Source organism: Ascidia mentula, chromosome 7 (assembly GCF_947561715.1).
Source record: "Ascidia mentula chromosome 7, kaAscMent1.1, whole genome shotgun sequence".
Lineage (NCBI taxonomy): Eukaryota > Metazoa > Chordata > Ascidiacea > Phlebobranchia > Ascidiidae > Ascidia > Ascidia mentula.
The window spans coordinates 1949269-1972090 of record NC_138572.1 but is presented as its reverse complement, the minus strand read 5'-3'; the positions used below and the strand labels follow the sequence as shown (position 1 = coordinate 1972090).

The following is a 22822-nucleotide window of genomic DNA, read 5'->3' as shown; positions in this document are numbered from 1 at the left end:
TGGTGGACCACATGCGGTAAGAAAACAATTTTGCCTTTCGTCTATTGAAAGAATACGGAGAACATGGAATTTACTCGATAAAATGCATTTCATTCATGAACACCAACGAAAATTAGCAAATTGTATTATGTCCTCATGCCTCTTTTTTAAAACGTTGACCAAACTAGCCGCCGTGCTCTGTTTAAAGAGTGTTTATCACAAAATAATCCAATATTATTACATACGCCACGTAACCAGAAACATCCGCAATTACAACAGGATTTTTAAACTGATATATTTTCTAGTTTTATGTAAATTCCATCTTTGCTCTGTAGTGTAAGGTTGGGTTTCATTATTGGTTCAGGTGTTTCTTCATCCAAGTACAAGCGATATCGTTGAAGTGTTTGGGCAAGCGCTATCTTCATTTCGTTCATGGCGAAGTTCTGACCGATGCAGTTTCTGAAAATAAACATGAAAGGTGTTTCCTGGAAAATTCACAGAAACTTGCCATGAATAAATCAAAAATTTGCCTTGAACCAGCAGAGAATGGCAGGTACGCGTGGGGTGACCGTTTGGCGATATTTTCTTTTGTGAATCTTTCTGGGTCGAATTCCTGAGGTGAAACATATCTTTACATATTTAAAAGATACAGGAAAGTAAATTAACTGCATTAAGTTGTAACAAAAATTTTTTTTTTTAAAATGGAAATGTACAAAAAGCTACCATCGGTTTGTCCCACAGCAACGGATTTCGATGAAGTGCGAATATATGCAAAGATGAATTTGATCCCTTGGGTACCACAGTCTCCAAATACTTGTTTAGTTTGCTTTTTAGGGTCATGGGTTCTTGCATTTTTCTTCCGATCGAATAAACTGGAGGGTTGATTCTCATGCTTTCTTTCAAAAACATTGCCAAGTAGACCAGTTGCGATAGGTCATTGCTAAACAACAACAAAATGAATTGTGAATGCAGACTGTGAAGTGGAGAAAGTCGCTTATGACTAATATGACAAAGAAATCACCCGTGTGCATTTAGTGTGCATTTTTGAATATAAAAGTCAGTATTTTTCGAAGAGAGTCAAATCAAGAGAATGAAGTCCCGCAGACATATAAAGACTGATACGGCACGTTTAATAATTTAAAGAAATTAAAGAAATTCTGTTTTTCTAAAGGTCATCTGCGGCTGCTCCGCTTGTTTAACAATAGCCGTTGCTAGGTCTTTTGACTTGTACACCTCTTTAAATCTTTTTTAAAGTCAAAAAATATTGCACCAGGATCGGACAGTGCACAGCAGAGTTTTGATCGAATCGCCCTGGCAACAGCATATGTGTACATGCTCACTCAACCGTAACATTGATACTCATGCATCACCGATTGCTTTGTTACGACATCTTTACTTTATGACAAGGATACAAGGTAGCGCAACAAATTCATAATTTACAAAACTAATTAGCGCATTAACGTCTTGACACTGGCGCCAGGTTGGTTGTTGTGTTGTTTGTAATTCCCAGTATGTCATCTCTGCTGACATTGGTCCAAGTCTTGACCACGTCAACGCAATATATTTTGTAGAACGTTGTTTCACACGCCTGATTTCCTTTCTAATCATCGTTCTGTTTTGTGAGTGTTGAGTCTGCCATACTATTTCTATCGTTGGCCACGTAAACTGCTTATGCGAAAAGAATTGAAGATAGCGTTGCCTGCCTATGTCCTGATATTGGCACTTGTGAAGAATAAAATTGTACATATTGATTGGATGATTGAGTTATTTTAATATCAGAAGAAAGGAGATTAATAAATTTCAGCACCGAGGCACCGGCCTTTAAATTCTAAAGTGCAGTTTTTTTTTACCACATCGGGATTTGAACCCAGGACATCCTGGAGTTCACTAAGATAAAGTGAAGTTCACTAAGATACTCTACGCCAAACCTACTTAAGCGCCACCTACCACGTCCATTCTTGCAGTGGCTAATTCAAGCCGGCGTAACTTATTCTGATAGAAATACAAACATGCGGCCTTAACGTGGGTTAACTTGTTCGCATAGCAACTGTGATAGTAAGGTGCATGAACCGGCTATGCCAACATTTTATTGACAAATGTCGTACCAAGCAAACTTACTTACTATTCAATGATGTGACGACCTTGAAGAACTGAGAGAACTTCGTCTCTGCACTTTTCTTGTATGTCCGGGTGTTTTGCAAGATTGTAAAGTCCCCATGAAATTCCTGAAGCAATTGTTTGGTACTCCATCAAATATTTTTGTTAGTACTCGTTTTTACTCATAACTTATTATAACTTTAAAAAAGACTACAAAATAAAAATAAAATAAAGAACGAAAACTACTTATTAAATTTTATTAAAAATAAAATATGTTTTGAATTAAAAATATGTACAAAATAAGACATGTAGTCAATGTTTGGAAGTCTTACCACTTGCGGTTGTATCGCTGCTTGCAGCCAAGAAGGTGTTGACCTCATCCAGCATTTCAAGGTCGGACAATCCATTGCCATCTTCGTCCTATAGTTGTAATTGAGTTTACGTCATGCGTTGCTTGCAATTACTTCTTCAAAAACAGTAGGAATAATAACATGACGTAAAGTTTTCATCACCTTTGTTTGAATCAAAATGTCCAGGAAGTCAGGTTTTTTCTTACTGCAAGTCGTAAAGTTGTCATCTGATTCGAATTTTTCATTCAAGGTCTGTTCTTTCAAAGCTCGACGTCGTTCTTTTATTAACTGCGTGTAATACGAGGAAAAATAAACGTTGAAAAAACGATTTTTAAAGATTGTTGTCGCAGGTTTTCATTTGTGAGCAGGCGAGAAAGGAATTTGAACTCTACTTGAAAAGTTTAAGTATTAAAGTACTTATTGATGTATGCATTTTTACAAAACTTACCTTTTCGCCTTGAGAGTGAACAACTTTGAGATACTTCTTGAACTGCTTTCCTAACGAGCTTCTCAAAAATATAAAATCAGGAAAAAGATATGGGGTTTGTACCCGCGTTGTAATAATTCTCGTCAGTTCACGCAAAGCATGGGTAAAAGGGTGGTTCCTAAAGATAAAGTTGGTTTTAATACAATCATTTGACTTTTACTGCAACGTTACACTTAAAGGAATAGTATAAGATAGGGCCTCAATTTTTCATGTGACTTTTGCGTATGTAATAAATTATTGGTTCCTGTAGTTACTCATTTTAAAACGTTTGAAATCCTTTGATATTTTTTATAATATTATTGCACTTATAAATCATGCAGATATTAAGAATGGTGCCAGTTTGTTCAGGGTAGCAAGGTTTTAGTGTTGCAGAACAACAACACGCAATCAAGTCCACGATATTTTTGCAGTACAACTTACTTCACGCGTTGGCAGTCTGTGTCAGCAGACATTGCACATTTCATCACGGTATCCAACGTCATAAGGTTGACATCGTTGCTGATGTCAAACGAACAGTTGGTCACATCCTTCCATTTGTCGAGCATCACATCCACACAATCGTTTGTAATTTTGGCGTAACTAACGAAGATTTCATGTATGTGTTCTAATTACTACATGTTAAATTCCACAGCGATCTGTGGACAGCTTAGATCGATTTTTACTGAGAAAAATATATTTCGCCTAAAAAGGCACCATCTAATCTATTTGAAATATTCTTTTTAAATGAATTGGAAAAACTGCGATGATGCCTTTCTAAAGCGAAAAATATTTTCAATAAACATCCATCTGAGCTGTCCACAGATCGCTTTGTGGAATTTAATGTATAATTATATCGATACGGTGTGCGATCGACTGCCTGCCAGGGGCCTTTGGTTTTTAAGTTGATTTAGTGTTTTGCATTCTTTAATCACATTGTGTATAATCACTGTACAAAAATAGACATACACCACACAGTGTATCCACATAATTAACAAACCTTCTTAAAATGCTGAAGTGAAAGGCAGGCGTGAGTAAATGACGATTTCGTTGCCATTTCGCTCCATTACTGACCAGCAATCCGTCTCCAAGCCACGGCCTCAAAAACCCATACATTCCTTCGTTTTTAGGGGCTGTCATTTAAAAAGTACGAGGTTTTTGTGTTCGGCAATGCTATATTTGCTTTTGAGTAAACATTTATATGGCCAACATCGAGCATTTAAGTGGTCATAACTTGATCGATAAACCCTTCTGTTGTGTAAGTCAATATAAGCTTATCCAAAAACAAAGGCGACTTAACTAGATTCAAAAACTTTTCTGTTTCATTTTACATTTCGTTTTCAATTAAATGAAGAAAACAACATTACTGTAGTAAAGAATACTTTAACAGGATTAAAAACCATTGTATTCAGCAACCAACCTCCTGAAGAAAGCAATGTTATCGCTGTGTCTGGGTGATGTACGTTCAAAGTTGTGATAAACGGTGCAAGCCAGTGTTGAAACATGGTTGGGTGACTGTCAGTTATTTGAGCTCTTTTGAGAAGACCTTCATGCGTGTGTGGGAACTGCCAACACGAATGTCAGTAAAAGTGAATATTCAGTAAAGGTAGCCTTTACCTCTTTGTGGTGTCCAAAGAACCAATGTTTTGGCAGGGGTACGGTCTTTACATCTAACTCCACAGCATTTTGATAGGAGCGATAGGCTGGTTGGATAACTTTCCGAACAAAGTAAGCAGTGCAAACTATAATAATGAAGTCCAGCAGCAATGAGGAAGTAATGAGGCCATTCGGAAACCCAGTTTCAAATATCATGGAACCAAAAAACATTTTTACAGAGTTTTGTTTTAAACTGTTTGGCAGTTTCCCAAATTTGGTTAGGTTTCAACTACATTCAATTCACAATGAACCTGTTGAATTAAAAAGTATTACCACAAGACGTTGGTTGTAAAGATTTGGTCACAAGTTCATTTTTCGTAACCAGCAGTGACTGTACAAGAGGTGCCAATACAATGTCAGATATACCAGGAATTCCGCTGTATTGTATAAAATGTCCAGTGAATTGGTTTTTAATAGGGAGGGTTGGCCCAGTCGTTATCACGCCATCGCAAACTCAAAAGCACAGTCGCGTTCTCGCATTCAATGTACGTTGTCAAAATCACACGGGTCGTTGGCGTCGTTATTTGAGAAACATTTCCTGAAAGAACATTGCTCACACATGCAGTATGTTCTCTCTGCCATTCTACGTATCTACGCGATTGTTTTGCCACAACAACTTCTAATTTGAAGAGTTTATTGAATAATCTCTGTCTGCTGTGCCGTTCAACCGCCCATGGTAAACCTTAAAAGACTGAGATAAAATGATCAAAGGTATCGGAAAAACTGGACTTTTAAAGCTGTTCTTGCATGCATTTCGACAAACTACAAACTAGACAATTGCAGTAAATCGCTGCACCGCGTCATATTCATGAAGCTACACGTACGTGCTCTAATTCTTCCGTTTCTACGAAATCTGCCCGCGTGAGTGCCATTCGACGCACTCTCTAAACAACGGGGGAGTCGGCAGCGCGTGCGATTTACTGTTGCTGAATCGCTTTCGGCAAAAAAGGTATTCTCTGCGTGCCTAATGATTATGAGCTAGATTGCGATAGTTTTCACGTCGATCCTGGGGAAAGGAATGCAAAACTTATTGCAGTTGTATTTGTTTTCCAGGTTGGTTATGCTTTCTTTTACCCATGTAAAAGTGGTGCAATATAAGTAAAATATTCTTTTTCAAAGTTTTCAAAATTTGCTCTTTAATCTTTGCAACATGGATTCCCTTTTGAATTTGGTCTGTTATATTTTCTCTGATGCGAAAACATGGAAACCAAAGAACTTCTTTCAAAAGTTCGTGCATGCGATTCGTGTTGCTGAAGCGTAAAGGAAAAATGTTGAGCGCGTCCTTCGGAAAGAATGACGTCACTCCCTTTTTCCCCTTAACTTGCTACTCTCATTCGTGTGTCTATCTAGTGTTGGACGTCCGTATGTAATATTTAAACAAGTTTGACTTCACATAACTTTCATAGAAATTATCATTAAATTTGGCATCATTTAGAACTATTTTGGGCAAATATATGTCAAATAGATGTATTAACTTGACTCAAATATAAGCAATCTATTCAAATCCAATTACGTTTCAGTTGCTACATGTCACAACACTGCCCCTACTTCATTCAAAATCCAAATTCTTTTTCCGTTATGAATCACCTTTACATCCATGTTTTGAACATGGGTCAAAATAGGTTATAATATTTTACATACATGTTACTGACTACAATACTTTCATGCTGAAGGGGGGTCCAGTGGCGACCTGCACTGCAGTGTTCGCCAATACATCGAAGCGTGCCATTTTTTTGTGTCGCGTATGCCGCCATATACAAGCGTGTTTTGTATTGCTCGACCCAATTAACATCATGCAACTCTTATAATAAAGCATCAAGCGATTTGTCCTACTAGATTTTGCCAGACTGAAACCGACCGAGAGCAATTTTGATAACACAATAATCAAAATCTCTCCTCATAGTTGAACGGTTCAGTTTAGGTCAAACAAATACCGTACATGACCGCCAAAAAGACATGTCTTTACTCCGTAACCAAGTAACTCCTAAAATAAATATAATGTTTTTGTTGCTGCCAGGCATATTGTAACTTAATAATCTGTTCTTCTGGCAAAGATAAAACGTAACTTTATTCACCGACGTTTCGCCTGTTATTCAACAAGGCTTCCTCAAGGTAATGGCACAGCACACAACTAACGCCAAAAAACGTGCCAACACGAAAAAGGGGATAACGCTAACACCGCTTGTAAAATCATGTGATGTATAAAAATGGGCGGGAAAACTACAGTTACAGTAAGTTGTTATAGAGCACCGGGAAGTAAACGCACTGTTCCCTATCATTAACACAGCGATTGTTCTTGTGGATGTGGAGCGCTTCTAGGAAGAGGCGCTTTGTATGGTCCACCTCCTTTTCCAAAACCTTAGCCTTGTCAAAGGCGATCTGATGACCTTTTAAGGCAGCATGCTTGGCTAACGCTGTCTTATTTGCGTCTTTCGACGCAACGTCGCGGCGGTGCTCCTTAATTCTGGTTCTTCCCTATGTCCCCACACTCACCGAGACTTTGCAGCGAATGCTGACAGATTATGGGATTAAGGTATACATCAGACCCCATACAACACTCCGCAGTTTGGTGTCGCACCCCATTGTCATGGAGGTAGCGGAACCAAAAGGAGTGGTTTATTCAATTCCATGTGGAGAGTGCGAGGGTGTTTACATCGGGGAAACCGGAAGAGCCTTGAAAACCAGAATTAAGGAGCACCGCCGCGACGTTGCGTCGAAAGACGCAAATAAGACAGCGTTAGCCAAGCATGCTGCCTTAAAAGGTCATCAGATCGCCTTTGACAAGGCTAAGGTTTTGAAAAAGGAGGTGGACCATACAAAGCGCCTCTTTCTAGAAGCGCTCCACATCCACAAGAACAATCGCTGTGTTATTGATAGGGAACAGTGCGTTAACTTCCCGGTGCTCTATAACAACTTACTGTAACTGTAGTTTTCCCGCCCATTTTTATACATCAAATGATTTTACAAGCGGTGTTAGCGTTATCCCCTTTTTCGTGTTGGCACGTTTTTTGGCGTTAGTTGTGTGTTGTACCATTACCTTGAGGAAGCCTTGTTGAATAACAGGCGAAACGTCGGTGAATAAAGTAACGTTTTATCTTTGCCAGAAGAACAGATTATTAAGTTCCTAAAATAAAGTCAGCAGAGACCGCTGTAAACGTGAATGCAGAAAGGGTCCTCGTTATTCAGTCACTCCTTTGTGCAATATATCTTGTTGTTTTATTGGCCTTGTGACGTTTAGTTAAGTGCGAAAAGATAGGAGCTTAAAACCATATTATTTGTCAAACGCAATGTACAAAAGTATTGTTTATGTAAGTTTTCGACTAATGCGAATTGTCATGTCCATTTAATGATAAAATGTATATTATTTAAAAACATGAAAACACATAAAATGAATAAGAGTAGAATAATGAGAAAAGATCAAGTTTAACCGAAATCATGACAGTGTATGTTACAAGAAATTAACCATATTTGAACTCATGCAATTTCAATGCAGGTTAAGTCATAACTGCATAATATTTACAAACATTGAATCAAAATCAAAACACGGAAATGCATAGTTATTTACATAAATCCCACTGCAATGCTATGAAACAGGCACGAATGTCTATGGCGCTTTACATGAATAAACAATACCAACTTTGGGAGGCATCACGAACACCACAATAAATTTGTGTCAAATTACTCTTGCTGTAATATCACTACAATACACAGACCTTATCTGCATGTACATTAAGTTAGTAATTAAGTAAGTAATTATTTCTTCAAGGCGCCCTACTATGCACTCAATCCGTGCATTGCACGACATGCTACGTTTCAATCCCAGGTAAGGCGTTTGAGTAAACAAACTTCACGTGCTACAAGATCAACATAAAATGTCAATTGTCACGTGAGTTATGATAAAATGCATATTATATACATACAACAAAACTAAAAACACAAGATGCACAGATATTTACAGAAATTACACAAAAGCCAAATAGATATTCAGCACTTAAGATGAAAAACATTATAAGTTGTGTTGAATGACACATATATACTCCATGATAACAACAAACATGGCTTTTTTGCTTATTGCACAATAAGTTAAATTAATCCTTCGTGGCATTCCGTCAGTTTTGTGACCAAAATTCTGGACATTGATGAACTGGATTTCAAAGCCTTCTCGCATATGACCTTACAGACTTCCTTCCGATCCAACATTCCGCCACATAACACAGCCCTCGCGTAATTGTAACAAGCCCATGGATACGACCGGGCGGCTTCTGCTGGGATATTAATTCCTTTGCTTTTCATTGCCTCTTCAAAGTGGCTTACAGCCCTTTCGTAATCCCCTTTTGATGCCCAGTACTTCCCACAATACACAAGGCATTTGTAGGAGACTCTCCACTCCATATTTCTGGTTGCACAATGGTAGAGATTCCGGCAAGCCTCGTCGTTTTCTTCAGTGTCAAATTGATTTTTATTGATGACCATCATTTTTGTATTTATGCGAACCACATTACGTTGAAACTTGAGTACTCTATACTGACAAGATGATACTCGTTTTTTAGTGGAATGCTCATAAAGGTAGATTGCATCGCCTTCATTCACTCGAGTTTCCTTTATGTTTCTCAACAGCTCCTCAAGAATGCCACGTTTTTCATCAACAGGAAACTCTTTTAGACTTTTTAGTTTTCTGCTCACTAAACCAGTACGGATGAACTGCAAGACGATTGGTGCACATTTAAATCTTCGCAGGGATTCTTCACAAATTTTGTGAGTAAGTGTCAAAAACCAGTTGGCCTTTTGTTTTTGCTCTGTGGTAAGTCGTTGCTGTTGTTTGTAATCTGATACACGACTCAGTGTGTACCAAACAGAGGCTGCTCGTTCAAGAAAAAAGGTTTTACAAAGCTTTTCCTTATCGAGAAACAGCTGTGATCCCTTGCTTCGAAAATCAGCGAGTTTTTCCGGTGACAAAGGTACAACATGCCTTCCGGCGTTCAAGAAATATTCTTTTATTTCATGACCGCCTTCATTGCTATAATCTCCCATTTCACTTATTTTTGGAATCAACACCAATGAAATATAAGACTCAATATCGAAGCATTCAAGAAGTTTGGTTCCTGCTTGTACGCACATGTCAACTACATCTTCCATTGTCTTTTGCGTAATTGCGACACTGCCTTTATACTCAATTGCATCTAACAAGCTATTACTATTGGTTAGGAATGCAACAATGTTGAACCACAGTTTGTACGATGTTTGTAGACAACTCTCTGCCTCGTTTTCAGCTTTTTTCAATGGACATTGTTTCCTAAGGAAATATCCAAGTACCTCATGAAGCTGGGCACAGCAAAACCGTGAATGCAGCAGATCGCTTGGACACCTTTCACAATGCATGAGAACAGACCTCAGGTGGGGAACCATTACATACATCATGTTAAATATCTGTGGCTGTCGCACATCTTTGTGAACAAAGCTAGTCATAGCCTTTAAAGTGATTTCAAGAGATGATTTCGTTTTCTTTTCTTCGTGAAGATACAGCCTAACAGCTATAAAGACAACTTCATGAAATGACACTTTTGTTTGTGTCTCTTCCGTCCCACCGATCTTGCACAGTCCGTAGTCAATAAACTTGCTCAAGAAATCCGCCATTTTAGTTTTGCAACGGAAGGAGGAATCCCTGATATCTCCCTTACACTCCAACACATAAAACATAACTCTTTCAACGAATGTGGTTGGAATGTTGCCGTGGTGGAGAAATGCAAGACAACAAGCCGCTTCCCACAGATCACCGCTTCCGGGACCAAGAAGAATCAAAATTGCCTTGTTAAGATGCTGTTGGTTCAACATAGTTTCCTCCCGTTTTATAACATTTGGAAGAAACGATTCATCTTGCAGAAGCTCCCAGTACCGTTGAAAACTTATTAGTTTCTTTCTTGCTGCATTGACTGCCAGCAAACCCAAAGGAGAACCACTGAGCCGCTGAATGATGTTTTTCGCCGCTTGTTTTTCCTCCACAGAATCGGATTCTTTAACACCCAAGAGGTTTAAACCTTCATCTGTGGTCAACCCTACAATTTCCTGCATAACGTAATGTGGAGATTTTGGTGCGTTGCAGGTTTTCTTCGACTTTGAAGTGATGTAGACATGAAACTTTTCATCTCTTTCCCCAACGTTTATGACACAGGATAGAAAATCTTTGAGAAAATTGTGATCTTGTTTATTTGGATCTTCGATTATAATAAGAACATCGAATGGACAGCAACCAATGAGATTTACATACTGCTTGGATCTATCACCCATCATATTTCCTAGTGAAGATTCTATGACACCTTCTGTGGTATTTAACATTTGATGCCTTTTCATTGTTTCCAGAAGTTTCTGCAGTTGAGTCTTGATATCGTGGTTCCTGTCACTACATTGGATGTGCCATTTGACGCAAACGGATTCAGGTTCAGGGCTGTAAGGAAAGTCTGATCCAAGTTTTTGAACAGTCTCAGACTTGCCAGAACCGGGAATGCCCTGTAGGTGCAGCACAGATATAACTTTATCTTGTTGTTGTTGTTTTGCTTGCGAGTAGGATGCATATTCTACGAACAGCGAAGTAACTTGGCCCACGTTATCGATCGATGTCACATTGGAATTTTGCGTTGGTGTAGAACTTCCGGAATCTTTGAACACAAAGCGTTGTGTAACAATATGCGTCGGTTTACGTCACCTAACATACCTTCTGAAGTAGCTGGAGGTATGTGGTTGTCAACACTGCCCAAGGTTGAATGAATAATCATCGGATTATAGATGTTAGTTGTCGTCATAGTGGTATTCCTTCGGGAACATACGGTAAAATTTTATTTACTGGGATATATTTTGTTGGTGTTGTTTGTTTAAGTGCTTCCAAAACCCAATATTTCAAAAGTACCCATAGGTTTTCATTTTTTGCAAAATATGTAATAACGTGGTATTATATTATATACACAGCCAATGCATGCGAAAGATGTTTTGACGCACTTTCACGTATCTGCCGTCTAATGTTGCTAAAAGTGATTTAACATGCGTAAGATTCCTAAATGCTATACAATTTGAAGCAGCAATTTCAAAATATATCATAAAACGACAGAAATCAGCTGTGGTGCGATGATTCCCTGGCTACAAACCAGTAGATGTCTGTGGCATGGCAGTATGTCGTAGCAATTTATAAAATGTCTATTGCGCAATAACAGAATACCTTTTGAGACGGTGCCTAAGTTATCCTGCTCGCTCTATGCCCATTGTGCAAAAACAATACAGCTTTTGAAATAGTTCCAAAGTTATTCACTTTAAATGGAAATTTGTTGACCGCAGTTCAACTATTCGGTCAGCATTGAATGTGACGACATGTGGGCAGAGAAATGTTCCGTTTCAAAGCCCAACCCCAGAACAAAACATTAACAAACAATTGAAGTGCTGGGTTACATAAAAGCACTTTAAATCTATTTATACTCCACAATAGACACGAAAACGACTGCCGCTGAAATCAGTGCCTTGTTCCTACTGCGCAATTTGTGGTTATCTTTAAAACTACTTTTCCAAATCCAAATATAGCCAAATGCTCAATGCTTACTTTTCGGTACAAACCATTACCCGATATTTGGCCCAACGCAGTTGTTTCGCATATAAAGCCTACATATATGAGGTAAATTCTTTTTTAGAAAGGATGCTTCATAATATTTATAAATACCAACAGTTATTTGATGCAATGCAAAATGCATAAAGTTGCATAATCATTTTGTAGTAGTTTGTTCGTACTTCTTATATTTGTAAATTACAGGTGATGTCAGTTACTATAAAAATAAAATACGTGAGCAAAACCTTTCCGATGCTTGCAATCAAAAAAACAAAACAGAAAATTTCTTCGGTAATTTCATTTGATACAAGAAAAATTATAATATACCTATAGTATAATGCAAATCAAATGCAGTTTACCTGTTATGAATCTTTTCAATCAAGGCGGTTCAAATGTTCTGTCCATCGGTAGCAATCAGTTCATGTTACTGAATGCTCTGACGCTTGGTAAAACCTTTTCTTTCGATCAGAGGCCAAGATTTTGTTTCACACGTTTCAACAAGTAGGTATTGTGTTGATTCGGTTCAACTGGTTTGACTCATGATCCCCCCAAGCGGTTGAAAAGAGCTGTGTGAAGATACTCAACTACAAAGCGTTTGGTTGTCAGAAATACGAAAAATAAAAGTTTGCAATGTGACACAGATTAAACATCCGAAACGTAAGTACAATACATTGGCAGTGCCACATGTCGGTAACAATGCCTGACACTCTCAAGAAAGCAGTGCTTCTCAACCTTTGTGCCTGAAAAATTTGAGTGGCTCTGATCTTATTTTCCTTCAAATAAACGCTGTTGTTTTTAGGCTGCTTGTTTCCAGTATCAAGAAGGAAAGTTTGTTCTAGCGTATAGGATAACTTTCATTCGAATCCTGAAATCCTGTGATTAACAAACGGGTGAGCGGTAAATGAACGATCGGATTCCCAAACAGTTTATTGACCTTTAGTCTAAGCAATATTCAAAGTACGATGATTTCACAAAAAAGTAACAATATCAAGTACAGCTGAGACTCTGGAAAAATCTTGTGTGCATTTAGACCACATAATACTTAAACACTGCGATAGCTACAGAAAAACGATTCAACCGGTTCATTTTCAAAAAGCATATTGTTACAAACATCAAAAATCGAAACGAAAATGAGGCCTAGTTATGTACATAAATTCTACTACAAGCCATAAAAAAGACATAGATCGAACGCAGAGACACAATCCTTCAGGAATGTCAAAGTACGTAAGTGCATAATAAGAAAAGAAAAACCTTGCGCCACCGTAAAATCAACAACAACAACACGAGCAATGGCGTGAACTTCAGACTATTGCTGATTAAGATTGATTATTTCTTCAAGGCACCCCGCCAATTTCATAGACAAACTTCTGGACATTCCTGTTTGAAATTTTAAAGCTTCCTCGCATTGGGCCTTGCATGCCTCCGTCCGATCCAACATTCTGCCACTTAACACAGCCCTTGCGTAATTGTAACATGCCCATGGGTACGACGTAGTTGCTTCAGCTGGAATTCTGATTCCTTTGCTCTGAAATGCTACTTCAAAGTGATTTACAGCCCTAATGAAATCACCTTTGGACGCCCAGTACTTCCCACAGTACACAAGGCTTTTGTAGGAGATTCCCCATTCCATATTGGTCGTTGCACCTTGGTAGAGATTCCGGCAAATTTCGTCGTTTCTTTCGGTGTCAATCCGTTTCCTATCGATTTGCATCATCTTCGCATTGATGCGAACCACATACCGTTGCAGTCTGAGAACACCAAATTCGCTGTAGATTACTTGTTTTCGAACAGAATGTTCGTAATACGTGGTGTCGTTTCCTCCGCTTGCCCGACTTTCATCTATTATGTTCAGCAATCCTTCAAGAATACGTTGTTTTTCCTCAGGGGGAAGTTGTTGCAAGCCCTTCAATTTGATGCTTATCGAACCAGGGCCGGTTAAGTGCAAAAATATAGGCGCGATGGCAAATCTCCGCAGGCACTCTTCACAAATTTTGACGGTGAGTGAAGAATACCAGTCAGCCCTTTGTCTTTGATCTGGAGTAAGTGGTTGGTGACGGTAACCCAAGAATCTGCTTAATGAGTACCAAACAGACGCAGCACGCTCAAGGAAAAAGGTTTTACATAGCTTTTCCTTATCAAGAAACAGTCTGGTGCCCTTACTTCGAAATTCACTAATTTTCCTTGGGGATAGAGGCACAAGAAACTTTCGGGCGTCTAAAAAGTAACTTTTTATTTCATCATTGCCTTCACTGCCATAGTAAGACATTTCGCTTGTTTTTGGAACAAGCACTAGTGAAATGTGGGTTTCGATATCCAAGCAATCCAGAAGTATGGTTCCTGCTTGCACGAACTGCTCAACTATATCTTTCAAGTTGTTTTGCATGCTTGCTACGCTGCCTGGATGCTCAACTAAATATGTTAAACTTTTGGTTTTGGTTAAAAATGAGACAATTTTGAACCACAATTGGTTTGATTTTATGAGACATTCTTCTGCTTCGTTTTCGGCATCTTTTTCTGCTTGTTTTTTGCTGAGCACGTATCCAAGGACCTCATAGAGATGAGCGCAGCAAAACTTCGTACACAGCAGGTCACTTGGACACCTGTCATGATGCCGGAGAATAGAGCGCACGTGTGGAGCCATTTCAGACATGATGCTAAAAATATGTGGTTCCCGGACATCTTTGTCGACAAAACTCGCCACAGTTTTCATTGCAAGTTCAATGGATGCTTTTGAGTTTCCGACTTCGCGGAGATACAATCTAACTGCAATAAATACAAACTCATGAAATGATACTTTTGTTTGTATCTCTTCCGTCCCTACGATCTTGCACAGTCCGTAGTCATTAAATTTCCCAATAAAATCAGCCATCTTAGTCTTGCAACGAAAGGAGGAATCCCTGATATCGCCGTCGCACTCCAATACATAAAACATTATTCTTTCTATCAAAGTGGTTGGAATATTGCCGTGGTGGAGAAAAGAGAGGCAGCAAGCCGCTTTCCACAGATCTCCGCTTCCTGGATCCAAAAGCATAATTATTGCTTTGTTGAGATGTTGTTGGTTCAACATAGTTTCCTCCCGTTTTATAACATTTGGAAGAAACGATTCGTCTTGCAGAAGTTCCCAATACCGTTGAAAACTTATTAATTTCTTTCTTGCTGCATTGACCGCCAGCAAACCCAAAGGAGAACCACTGAGGCGCTGAATAATTTTTTTCGCCGCTTGTTTTTCCTCTACAGAATTGGATTCTCTCACACCTAAGAGGTTTAAGCCTTCATCTGTGGTCAATCCTACAATTTCCTGCATGACATAAAGTGGAGATTCTGGTACGTTGCAGGATGTTTTGGACTTTGAAGTGATGTAGACATGAAACTTGTTTTCTCTTTCCCCGAAGTTAATGACACAGGATAGAAAATCATTCACAAACTTCCTGTCTTCTTTCCGTGGGTCTTCGATTATGATAAGAACATCGAAAGGACTCGTTCCAATGAGATTTACATACTGCTTAGATCTATCAACCATCATATTTCCTAGTGACGACTCTATGACACCTTCTGTGGTATTCAACATTTGATGCCTTTTCATTGTTTCCAGAAGTTTCTGCAGTTGAGTCTTGATGTCGTGGTTCCTGTCACTACATTGGATGTGCCATTTGACGCAAACAGATTCAGGTTCAGGGTTGTATGGAAAGTCTGACCCTAGCTTTCGTACAGTCTCAGACTTGCCAGAACCGGGAATTCCTTGTAGGTGCAGCACAGATGTAACTTTATCTTTTTGGTGTTGTTTTGCTTGCGAGTAGGATGCATATTCGACGAAGAGCGAAGTAACTTGACCGACGTTATCGATCGATCTTAGATTAGTATGTGATGATGATGAGGAACTTTCCGAGCCTTTGAACACGCCATTGTTACAACAATGTGCTGTGGTATATATGTATTGTAATGTACCTTCCGAAATGTTCGAGAGCACCTGGGTGTCAACACTTCCCAAGGTCGACTGAACAATCGTTGGGTTGTAAATGTGGGTTGTTGTCATGGTTTTCCTGAACAAATGTGTGGAATGTTACTTCATAACACATTAATTTAAACATGACTTGCACAAGATGATAACTTCTGCCAATTTTCAAAACTTGCCCTTGCAAATCCAACTTTAGATATAAACTATTGTGTAAAAACTGATATATCATGCTGAGCGCTGTAGCTTGTTAAACTTTACATTAACATGCGTCCAACTAGAAAAATTTAATTTACAGTTCAGGTATGAAAATAGCGACAGAAGTTGGTACCTGTGTTTTGTCATTTTACCTTGCTAGTGGGACTGAGAATATTGCTCCATGTTACTTGGCAACGTATTTTTTGCTGCCCTTTGTGCAAAGGATCTTTTGTGCTTACAAATGTTGTGGGTAAACAAGGCTGTTATTGTTTGCTTCCCCGGTGTAGTTCAACAACATATTTGTGTCTTTTCGTATGGGTTATATTTTGCTGAACGAGGTTATCTGAGCTGCCAAATATTCTGTTACAAGACTGCTTGAAAGCTGTTGTGATTGAACTGTTTGTGTATAAAACAAGCCTGCGGAAGGCTACACAAAAGGCGCTAAGTGTGAAAGCTGTTTACACCAGCACAGTAGACCAGCCACCTGCGCAACTCGGACCAATGCCTTGTGGTGTGCGAATTGTAATGTCACTGTTTAAAAAATGATCCAAGTTTTGCAATAGATTTGCTTATTGCCGCAATGGCCTGGTATATTTATTGTTTTCGCTACGCAGAAAATCGTCAAACGTAACCGGTAATTTTACTTCATGCAAATTACACATGGTTTTCATGCATAGTTGCATTGTGTGTGGATATGTCGTAGAAAAAATATAATGCCACAACTTATAAATAAACAAATACAAAGCAAAATTATGAACTTCGAAGCAGAAGAAATCCATTCTATGCAAAAATAGTATATATGGAGAATCGATAAATGTTCACTAGTTTTATGTTAATCCAATCTCACTACAAACGCAATGTTTGTCGCAGTAGTTAATGTAGTTTTACCTGTTAGGCCTTTTCTCCATTGAATTCTTTTTGGATCACCACGGAGGTATTAATATTTTCTATTGAGGACGCAGGTTTGCCATCCTGATATAAAATTCCTATCACCTTCCTTTCGATTAGTGCCAAGAGCACAATGACTCTCCTCCACTTTTCACAATCCACTAAGCTTGGTGCCTTATGTGCATCCTAACTCTACTACTTTGCCTCTTTAGCCCCACCAAGCGGTGGAAGCAAATGAAAAAATTCACATTTTTTTTAATTCGTGTCTGTAATGGTTATACCCTGTAAAAATAGCTAAAAATAAAACCAGAAAAAGGACCGGGTGTGTTCTCAAGCAATACATCACTGATTACGAATGTTCAATAGTCTTTGTAGCAAATACAACACAAACCGTCAGAATTTCAACGCCGACAGAAAAGTTCCTCATTGACCCTGTTTAAATACTACAGTCATAGTTTTGAAAACCACACGGGTTAACTCACATGTCTAAAGTGCAAGTAAACGACACAACTGATTAGAATTCTATGTTAAGTTGTGTTATGGATAGCTATTTACTCAACACCCAGTAGAAACACAATACTAACAGTGTGCACAAACATACAGCTGGCTTTCCTCACACTACTACAAATGTGTGGTATAGATTGAAACTCACGTCACAGGCTTTTGTTTTATATTTACAGAAACTGTAAGCAGAATCGATTTTTCCACGCATTAAAACAAACTAGCCGATATTATTACAAAGCGATGTATTTGATACATTTATAATACCACTGGTTTTACACTCGATATTCTTCTTAAGTCAACCGTGAAGTGATTACACTTTCCGATCGTGGGATCCCCAGACAGGGCATGTATGAGTCAAAAAGAACATGAGTCATTTTTTTGTAGTTGAGGTTGATATGGCGCCAATACAATCTTCTGCTCAAATCAGCCATGAAGTAATGATAATGTATGATAGTTGGAAACCCTGGTCAAATAGACAACATTTTTACGAATATAACATTCAAAAGCAGAAACCATTTAAAAACAGCCAATTTAATAGGGATGGTGCAGCGACAATTTCAGTGAGAGAATTATCGTCTGCTGGTCCACTAATTGGGATTTTTCCAGTTATGTGATTTCGGCATGAACCTGCGAAAAGGTTTTTACGAAATGTAGGATACCTTTTCCCACCGCTGTATAAACGAAACGATCCTGTCAAAAGATGAATGTAAGTCGTCACATATCGCAAGACGAGCAATGCATCTTGAAAGCGAATTCGAATGCGCTTCGCTCTATCGCATGATAAACATCAAAAGATAAGTGCTTGGTTTTAAATAATTTTATGTGTAGACCGTTTACATTGCATGCAATGCCATGGAATCTAGAACACTTAATCCTAATAGTTTGAATTGACGTTTTGTTTCCGAATACATGGACAACGTCGTGCAGTCCAAAAGAACCTCGTTACTTTTGTCTATTTCACCACGTTTTTCTGTAAGAAAACAAATCGTGTATGGAAACACATGCGAACTGTAGATAAGATTGGGATGTTTCAATTTATCTCGCTTCCAGTCAGTTCAATTTGCTTTCGGACGCACCAAAAAAATAATAAAACATAAAATTGCAGCACTTACAAAAATCGGCTCTTCATCACATGAATGCCCTCAGGGCTATGGCGTGAGTTTAAAAAAATGCATAAATTGGTTAATGACAGAGGACGCCTGAAACTAATGATACGTCACAAACATAATACTCCCCATGTTGCCTTTGCTCTAGTGAACATATTTTGTGGTTACCGGGACATTTTGTTTGTCCCCATATGCTGCTCAAGTGAGCCACCCTGAGCTTAAAAGATGTCGATACTTCAGCCTAATTAAACGTCATGCTGTACTTAACGTTTATGCTGGTCACGGTTGATTTCAATACCATACTCACACTTTGCGCTGTGCAAACAAACCTTCGATGAGACTCGTCTCGCGTCGGCGGATAAGGTTACTGGTTTTGGTGTCTGTCATTTTGTGTACTCGCGTTTTATCTCAAAATCGTCGTTTGCAAATAAACAAAAACTTCGAAGCCAGGTTTAACGAACAGATGTACGCCAAGACACTCCCTGGTTTTGAGGCTGCAAACCACATTAAGTTGTTATCGTGTGATTATTTTTATTGCAATTACGCCGAGAACAACATACCAATTTTGAGGTTAAGAGACGCATTTTGAATTTCAACGAATCGTTACAAATCAAATTGCAGCATTTACAACTATAGGTTTGTTCATCACAAGAATGCCCTGAGGGCTACAATATCAGTTTAGAAAAAGAGGACACCTAAAATTCATGTCACGTCATATACATAATACTCATTATCTCAATTCATGATATGGTGAGTGGGCATTGCAATACACGTATAAAGTTTATGTTGATAGCAATTGTTAATACATATGTTTTTAGCGGAAAGTAATTTTTGCCCCATCATTGTCAAAAGTGTGCTGCCAGACAGTAATAAATTATGGGTATACACAAGCAAGCACACGTTGCCAACAAAGCGGAACTCTATAATACACTCGATAACCAATACTACAATTGTTACCAGTGGGATTAGGAGTAATTGTGAAAGCAATGCCTGTTCACATAAACACGTTAAAGCAAATACTTTCAACTAAAATTTTGACAAATTACATGCGGTATATGTGTGTTTACATTTGACACAGCACTTGGTTTCAGGTTTTCGATTGTGATTTTTCTTCGATGTTTACAATAATCTGGCGGGCATAAAATTCCCGATACGCATCAGGAAGCTCACTGAGAACTTCCAAAGCTTTCTCCACAATTTCCTTGCTTTTCGCAGCTGGTACCAAGTCCTTGTGACCATAAATATCATTCGGATTGTAAAGTTCCTTATTCAAGTGTCGCCAAAAGACATTCACTGCGAGTCCGAACTCCAGTGCAACTACATTATGAAACCACATTGCTGGAATAAAAAGCACATCTCCAGGCTCCAGAACGCACTGATACCTTGTCACATTTGCAAATTTGGGGTACTTAACTAAGTCTGGCTTATCAATATCGGGAATAGGTGATTTGTGGCCAACCAGATATAGATTTCCTACATCTGACGGTGGAAAGAAAACCACTCTTTTCCGGCCTCCCACTTGTATAAGAAAGTTATCCATGATATCGTAGTGCGTCCATAGTTGCATGCCTGCTGAAGCAACCCGCATGACGCTAGAGAAGAAACAATCCTTGGGGATAACGTCGGGAAATTTAATATCCTTCTTAAGATTGGGAAACTGTTTTGCCAGGCTAGCCGGTTCTGTTGCAGTGTCCGCATTCAACGAACGGAAATAGTAAAACTCGTCAGGAGACAAGAAATACTTGTCGTGAACTTTTTCCGAGGCTCGTTTAACAAGCGTGGAAAAAGCCATGTCTTCACATGCAAAGTTTTTGTCGATGAAATCCATGGCTGAGCTTCGACAAACATGGGCAGTTGCCTCAATTCCCTTAACGTTCTCACTCAAGTAATCCACTGTCCATTTATCTACGCATGGCCCAATGTCACATCCTTTAATCACCATCGGTGTTCGGCGCTTTGAATTGGCGAAAAGATCTCTGTCTATTCCTTGGCAAACATCGACTGGTAGATACTCCGGCATTGCTACGTTATTGGCGCTAAGACAATTGCTCACAACTTTCAATGATGACTTTATAAAGCTGTCACAAAAAGAAGGCTCTACTTGTGTGTAAAAGCAGAGAGGACTTGAAATATGAAGGAAAGATGTCACGAACCTTTAGAAAAAGGCAAACGCCCACGCAAGGTCTGACAGCGCTTGACTACTACGTGCACGGTGTCATACAGGAAACGATGCGACGGGGTGTATATAACGTAAACTTCCAATCTCTTGCCGCTACAGCAGCAGCCTTTATCAAAGCATGCATGTTTGCGTTAATTTTAATGTAGTGTGGCGGTTACACTAGGCTACGTGCCAATGGCTTTTGCTTGCAATGACCAACTCCGGGACCCTTTTTTGTTTTGTCTCACTCTACTGTTTACAACTCGTTGCACCCCGAGCTAATGTGCAAAATACTCGGCGTTTTGCAGCATAAGATTATTACACTACGGTAAAACTTTTTTTCCTACCAGTGGTTTTATGCAGCTTCAAATTAAAATAACCCTTGCTCGACCAAACAAACAGACACATGCTGCATGGAAACAATGACGCAGATATTAATCACTTAACATGGCTTTTTGTTGATGTTGCCAACTTACTAATTTGTTAATCTGCTTTTTTTGACGGATTTCTGATGACGATGTACACTCTCATGGTAAACATTGCTGCAAAACGTGACGACATGGTTTCCGGTGTTTGGTCCTAAGTGATGTTACTTGTTTTGATTTGAAATTAATTGGTAGCTATTATACAATCAGTAAATTCTAACTTTATCAGGATATTATACTAATGGTTACCACGTGTGACTTGCCGACCATTGATAACATTATATCGATGTCAGATACTACATATCTTTATGTGATATATTCTGATAAATCTATTACAGATCAAAGAAAACATTGCTTAAGCATTAGAGCCAATATTGTTGTTTCCAGAATTTCCAGTTTGGTACCCATTGGTTGACTGCAACTATATAGTCACTACAAAGTAGAAGTCTTGCTTGGCTGTTTAGCTGACAAGATCTTAGTAAGTCACACCATAGCCACACTGATAAGGCCTTTTATGTTAAAGCAGTGGTGCTGTCTGCAGCGCATTAAAGAAAAACAATGTTGGCTCTATACGCACATACATGACCTTTCATAACGCGGAGCCTGACAGCAAGTTGGTTTCAACATTTGCTTGGCCACAGTGTTTCCACCTTGGTTTGTTTTAATTGATTACATCTAGTTTGGTATCAAATGATTGACGGCGGCTGTATAGTCACCACGATATATACATCGGGTCATAGTCGTGGTTGGCTATTTGCCTGGAAAGATCGTTGTAAGTCACCTAAGGTACACTGATTATAGCCCTATTAGGTCGCAACATTGGCTCTGAATTTGAACCTGTTTAGCATCGCGTATGCGTTTAAGATATGCGAAAACCCGAAAACAACCCTAGTTTTGTAAAGCTTGTAAACGTGAGCAATTGCTACTTACGGAATTGGTTGATCGAGGGCAATGCTTCACTGCTATTGCCCCAATGAAAAATACCACATAGTAGGTTGGGCGAACTACGATTCTAAGTGCTGAGTTGCCTGACTCAATAACACGGTCCAACGACCTTAAATTGAATACTTGAATTTAGGACCTTCTCCCATAAAAAGCATATTCAGTGAGCCGTGCTGTATTCCTGTGAATACGTCGGGAGCTTGACCTATGTTGCCAGTCGCCCGACCACTACGTAATAATTTTTTTTTACCACACCGGGATTTGAACCCAGGATTACCAAAAATATTTCCCTTCTGCAACAATACTGACACCTCGTGGCGACGTTTTCGCCCGCGTTTTGCTCGCGTGGTGTGCGCCTCAAACATGATCTCTACGGCCCCTTGGAAATAATATAACCTCAGCAAAAACAGTTTGTCTAAGAATGTCTGAGACAGTGATTCTTAACCCTATTCCACTCATTTCCCACTTTTAGTTTAAAGGGAATCTATTTTTACCACTATTATTTATCTTTTTAAACTT

At 38.9% G+C, this 22822-nt stretch overlaps 3 protein-coding genes and 1 pseudogene across 3 annotated transcripts; all 4 read right to left on the bottom strand.

Annotated features, from left to right (window-relative positions):
- Positions 1-61: 61 nt before the first annotated feature.
- Positions 62-4792, bottom strand: LOC145908384 (cytochrome P450 4F4-like). The gene is made up of 11 exons (XM_082995655.1): positions 4507-4792; positions 4310-4454; positions 3890-4022; positions 3334-3492; positions 2875-3031; positions 2589-2714; positions 2409-2496; positions 2102-2204; positions 703-919; positions 510-592; positions 62-438 (listed from the first exon to the last, which is right to left on the bottom strand). The coding sequence occupies exons 1-11, from the start codon at positions 4714-4716 to the stop codon at positions 264-266; spliced, it is 1596 nt and encodes a 531-aa protein (XP_082851781.1). The 5' UTR covers positions 4717-4792; the 3' UTR covers positions 62-263.
- A 3036-nt stretch (positions 4793-7828) lies between these two features.
- On the bottom strand, positions 7829-12583 carry LOC145908588 (uncharacterized). The gene is made up of 3 exons (XM_082995892.1): positions 12490-12583; positions 11255-11352; positions 7829-11198 (listed from the first exon to the last, which is right to left on the bottom strand). Exons 2-3 carry the CDS (start codon positions 11340-11342, stop codon positions 8629-8631), a joined length of 2658 nt encoding a protein of 885 aa, XP_082852018.1. The 5' UTR covers positions 11343-11352; positions 12490-12583; the 3' UTR covers positions 7829-8628.
- A 630-nt stretch (positions 12584-13213) lies between these two features.
- On the bottom strand, positions 13214-17309 carry LOC145908684 (uncharacterized). The gene is made up of 3 exons (XM_082996006.1): positions 17169-17309; positions 16076-16170; positions 13214-16018 (listed from the first exon to the last, which is right to left on the bottom strand). The coding sequence occupies exons 1-3, from the start codon at positions 17186-17188 to the stop codon at positions 13437-13439; spliced, it is 2697 nt and encodes an 898-aa protein (XP_082852132.1). The 5' UTR covers positions 17189-17309; the 3' UTR covers positions 13214-13436.
- A 1989-nt stretch (positions 17310-19298) lies between these two features.
- Positions 19299-20866, bottom strand: LOC145908665 (tRNA wybutosine-synthesizing protein 5 pseudogene; annotated as a pseudogene).
- Positions 20867-22822: the final 1956 nt, after the last annotated feature.

Bases quoted from the DNA above. Each gene is read 5' to 3' on its own strand.
- LOC145908684 (XM_082996006.1), bottom strand. From the start codon at position 17,188: ATGGAGAAAAGGCCTAACAG. The intron at 16,171-17,168 runs GTAAAACTACAT...ACATTTGTTCAG, and splicing joins ATGGAGAAAAGGCCTAACAG to GAAAACCATGACAACAACCC. The intron at 16,019-16,075 runs GTACATTACAAT...GCGTGTTCAAAG, and splicing joins GCTCTCGAACATTTCGGAAG to GCTCGGAAAGTTCCTCATCA.
- LOC145908384 (XM_082995655.1), bottom strand. From the start codon at position 4,716: ATGTTTTTTGGTTCCATGATATTTGAAACTGGGTTTCCGAATGGCCTC. The intron at 4,023-4,309 runs GTTGGTTGCTGA...TTTAAATGACAG, and splicing joins AACATTGCTTTCTTCAGGAG to CCCCTAAAAACGAAGGAATG. The intron at 2,205-2,408 runs GTAAGACTTCCA...CAATTGCTTCAG, and splicing joins CAGCGATACAACCGCAAGTG to GAATTTCATGGGGACTTTAC.
- LOC145908588 (XM_082995892.1), bottom strand. From the start codon at position 11,342: ATGACGACAACTAACATCTATAATCCGATGATTATTCATTCAACCTTG. The intron at 11,199-11,254 runs GTATGTTAGGTG...TTGTGTTCAAAG, and splicing joins ACCTCCAGCTACTTCAGAAG to ATTCCGGAAGTTCTACACCA.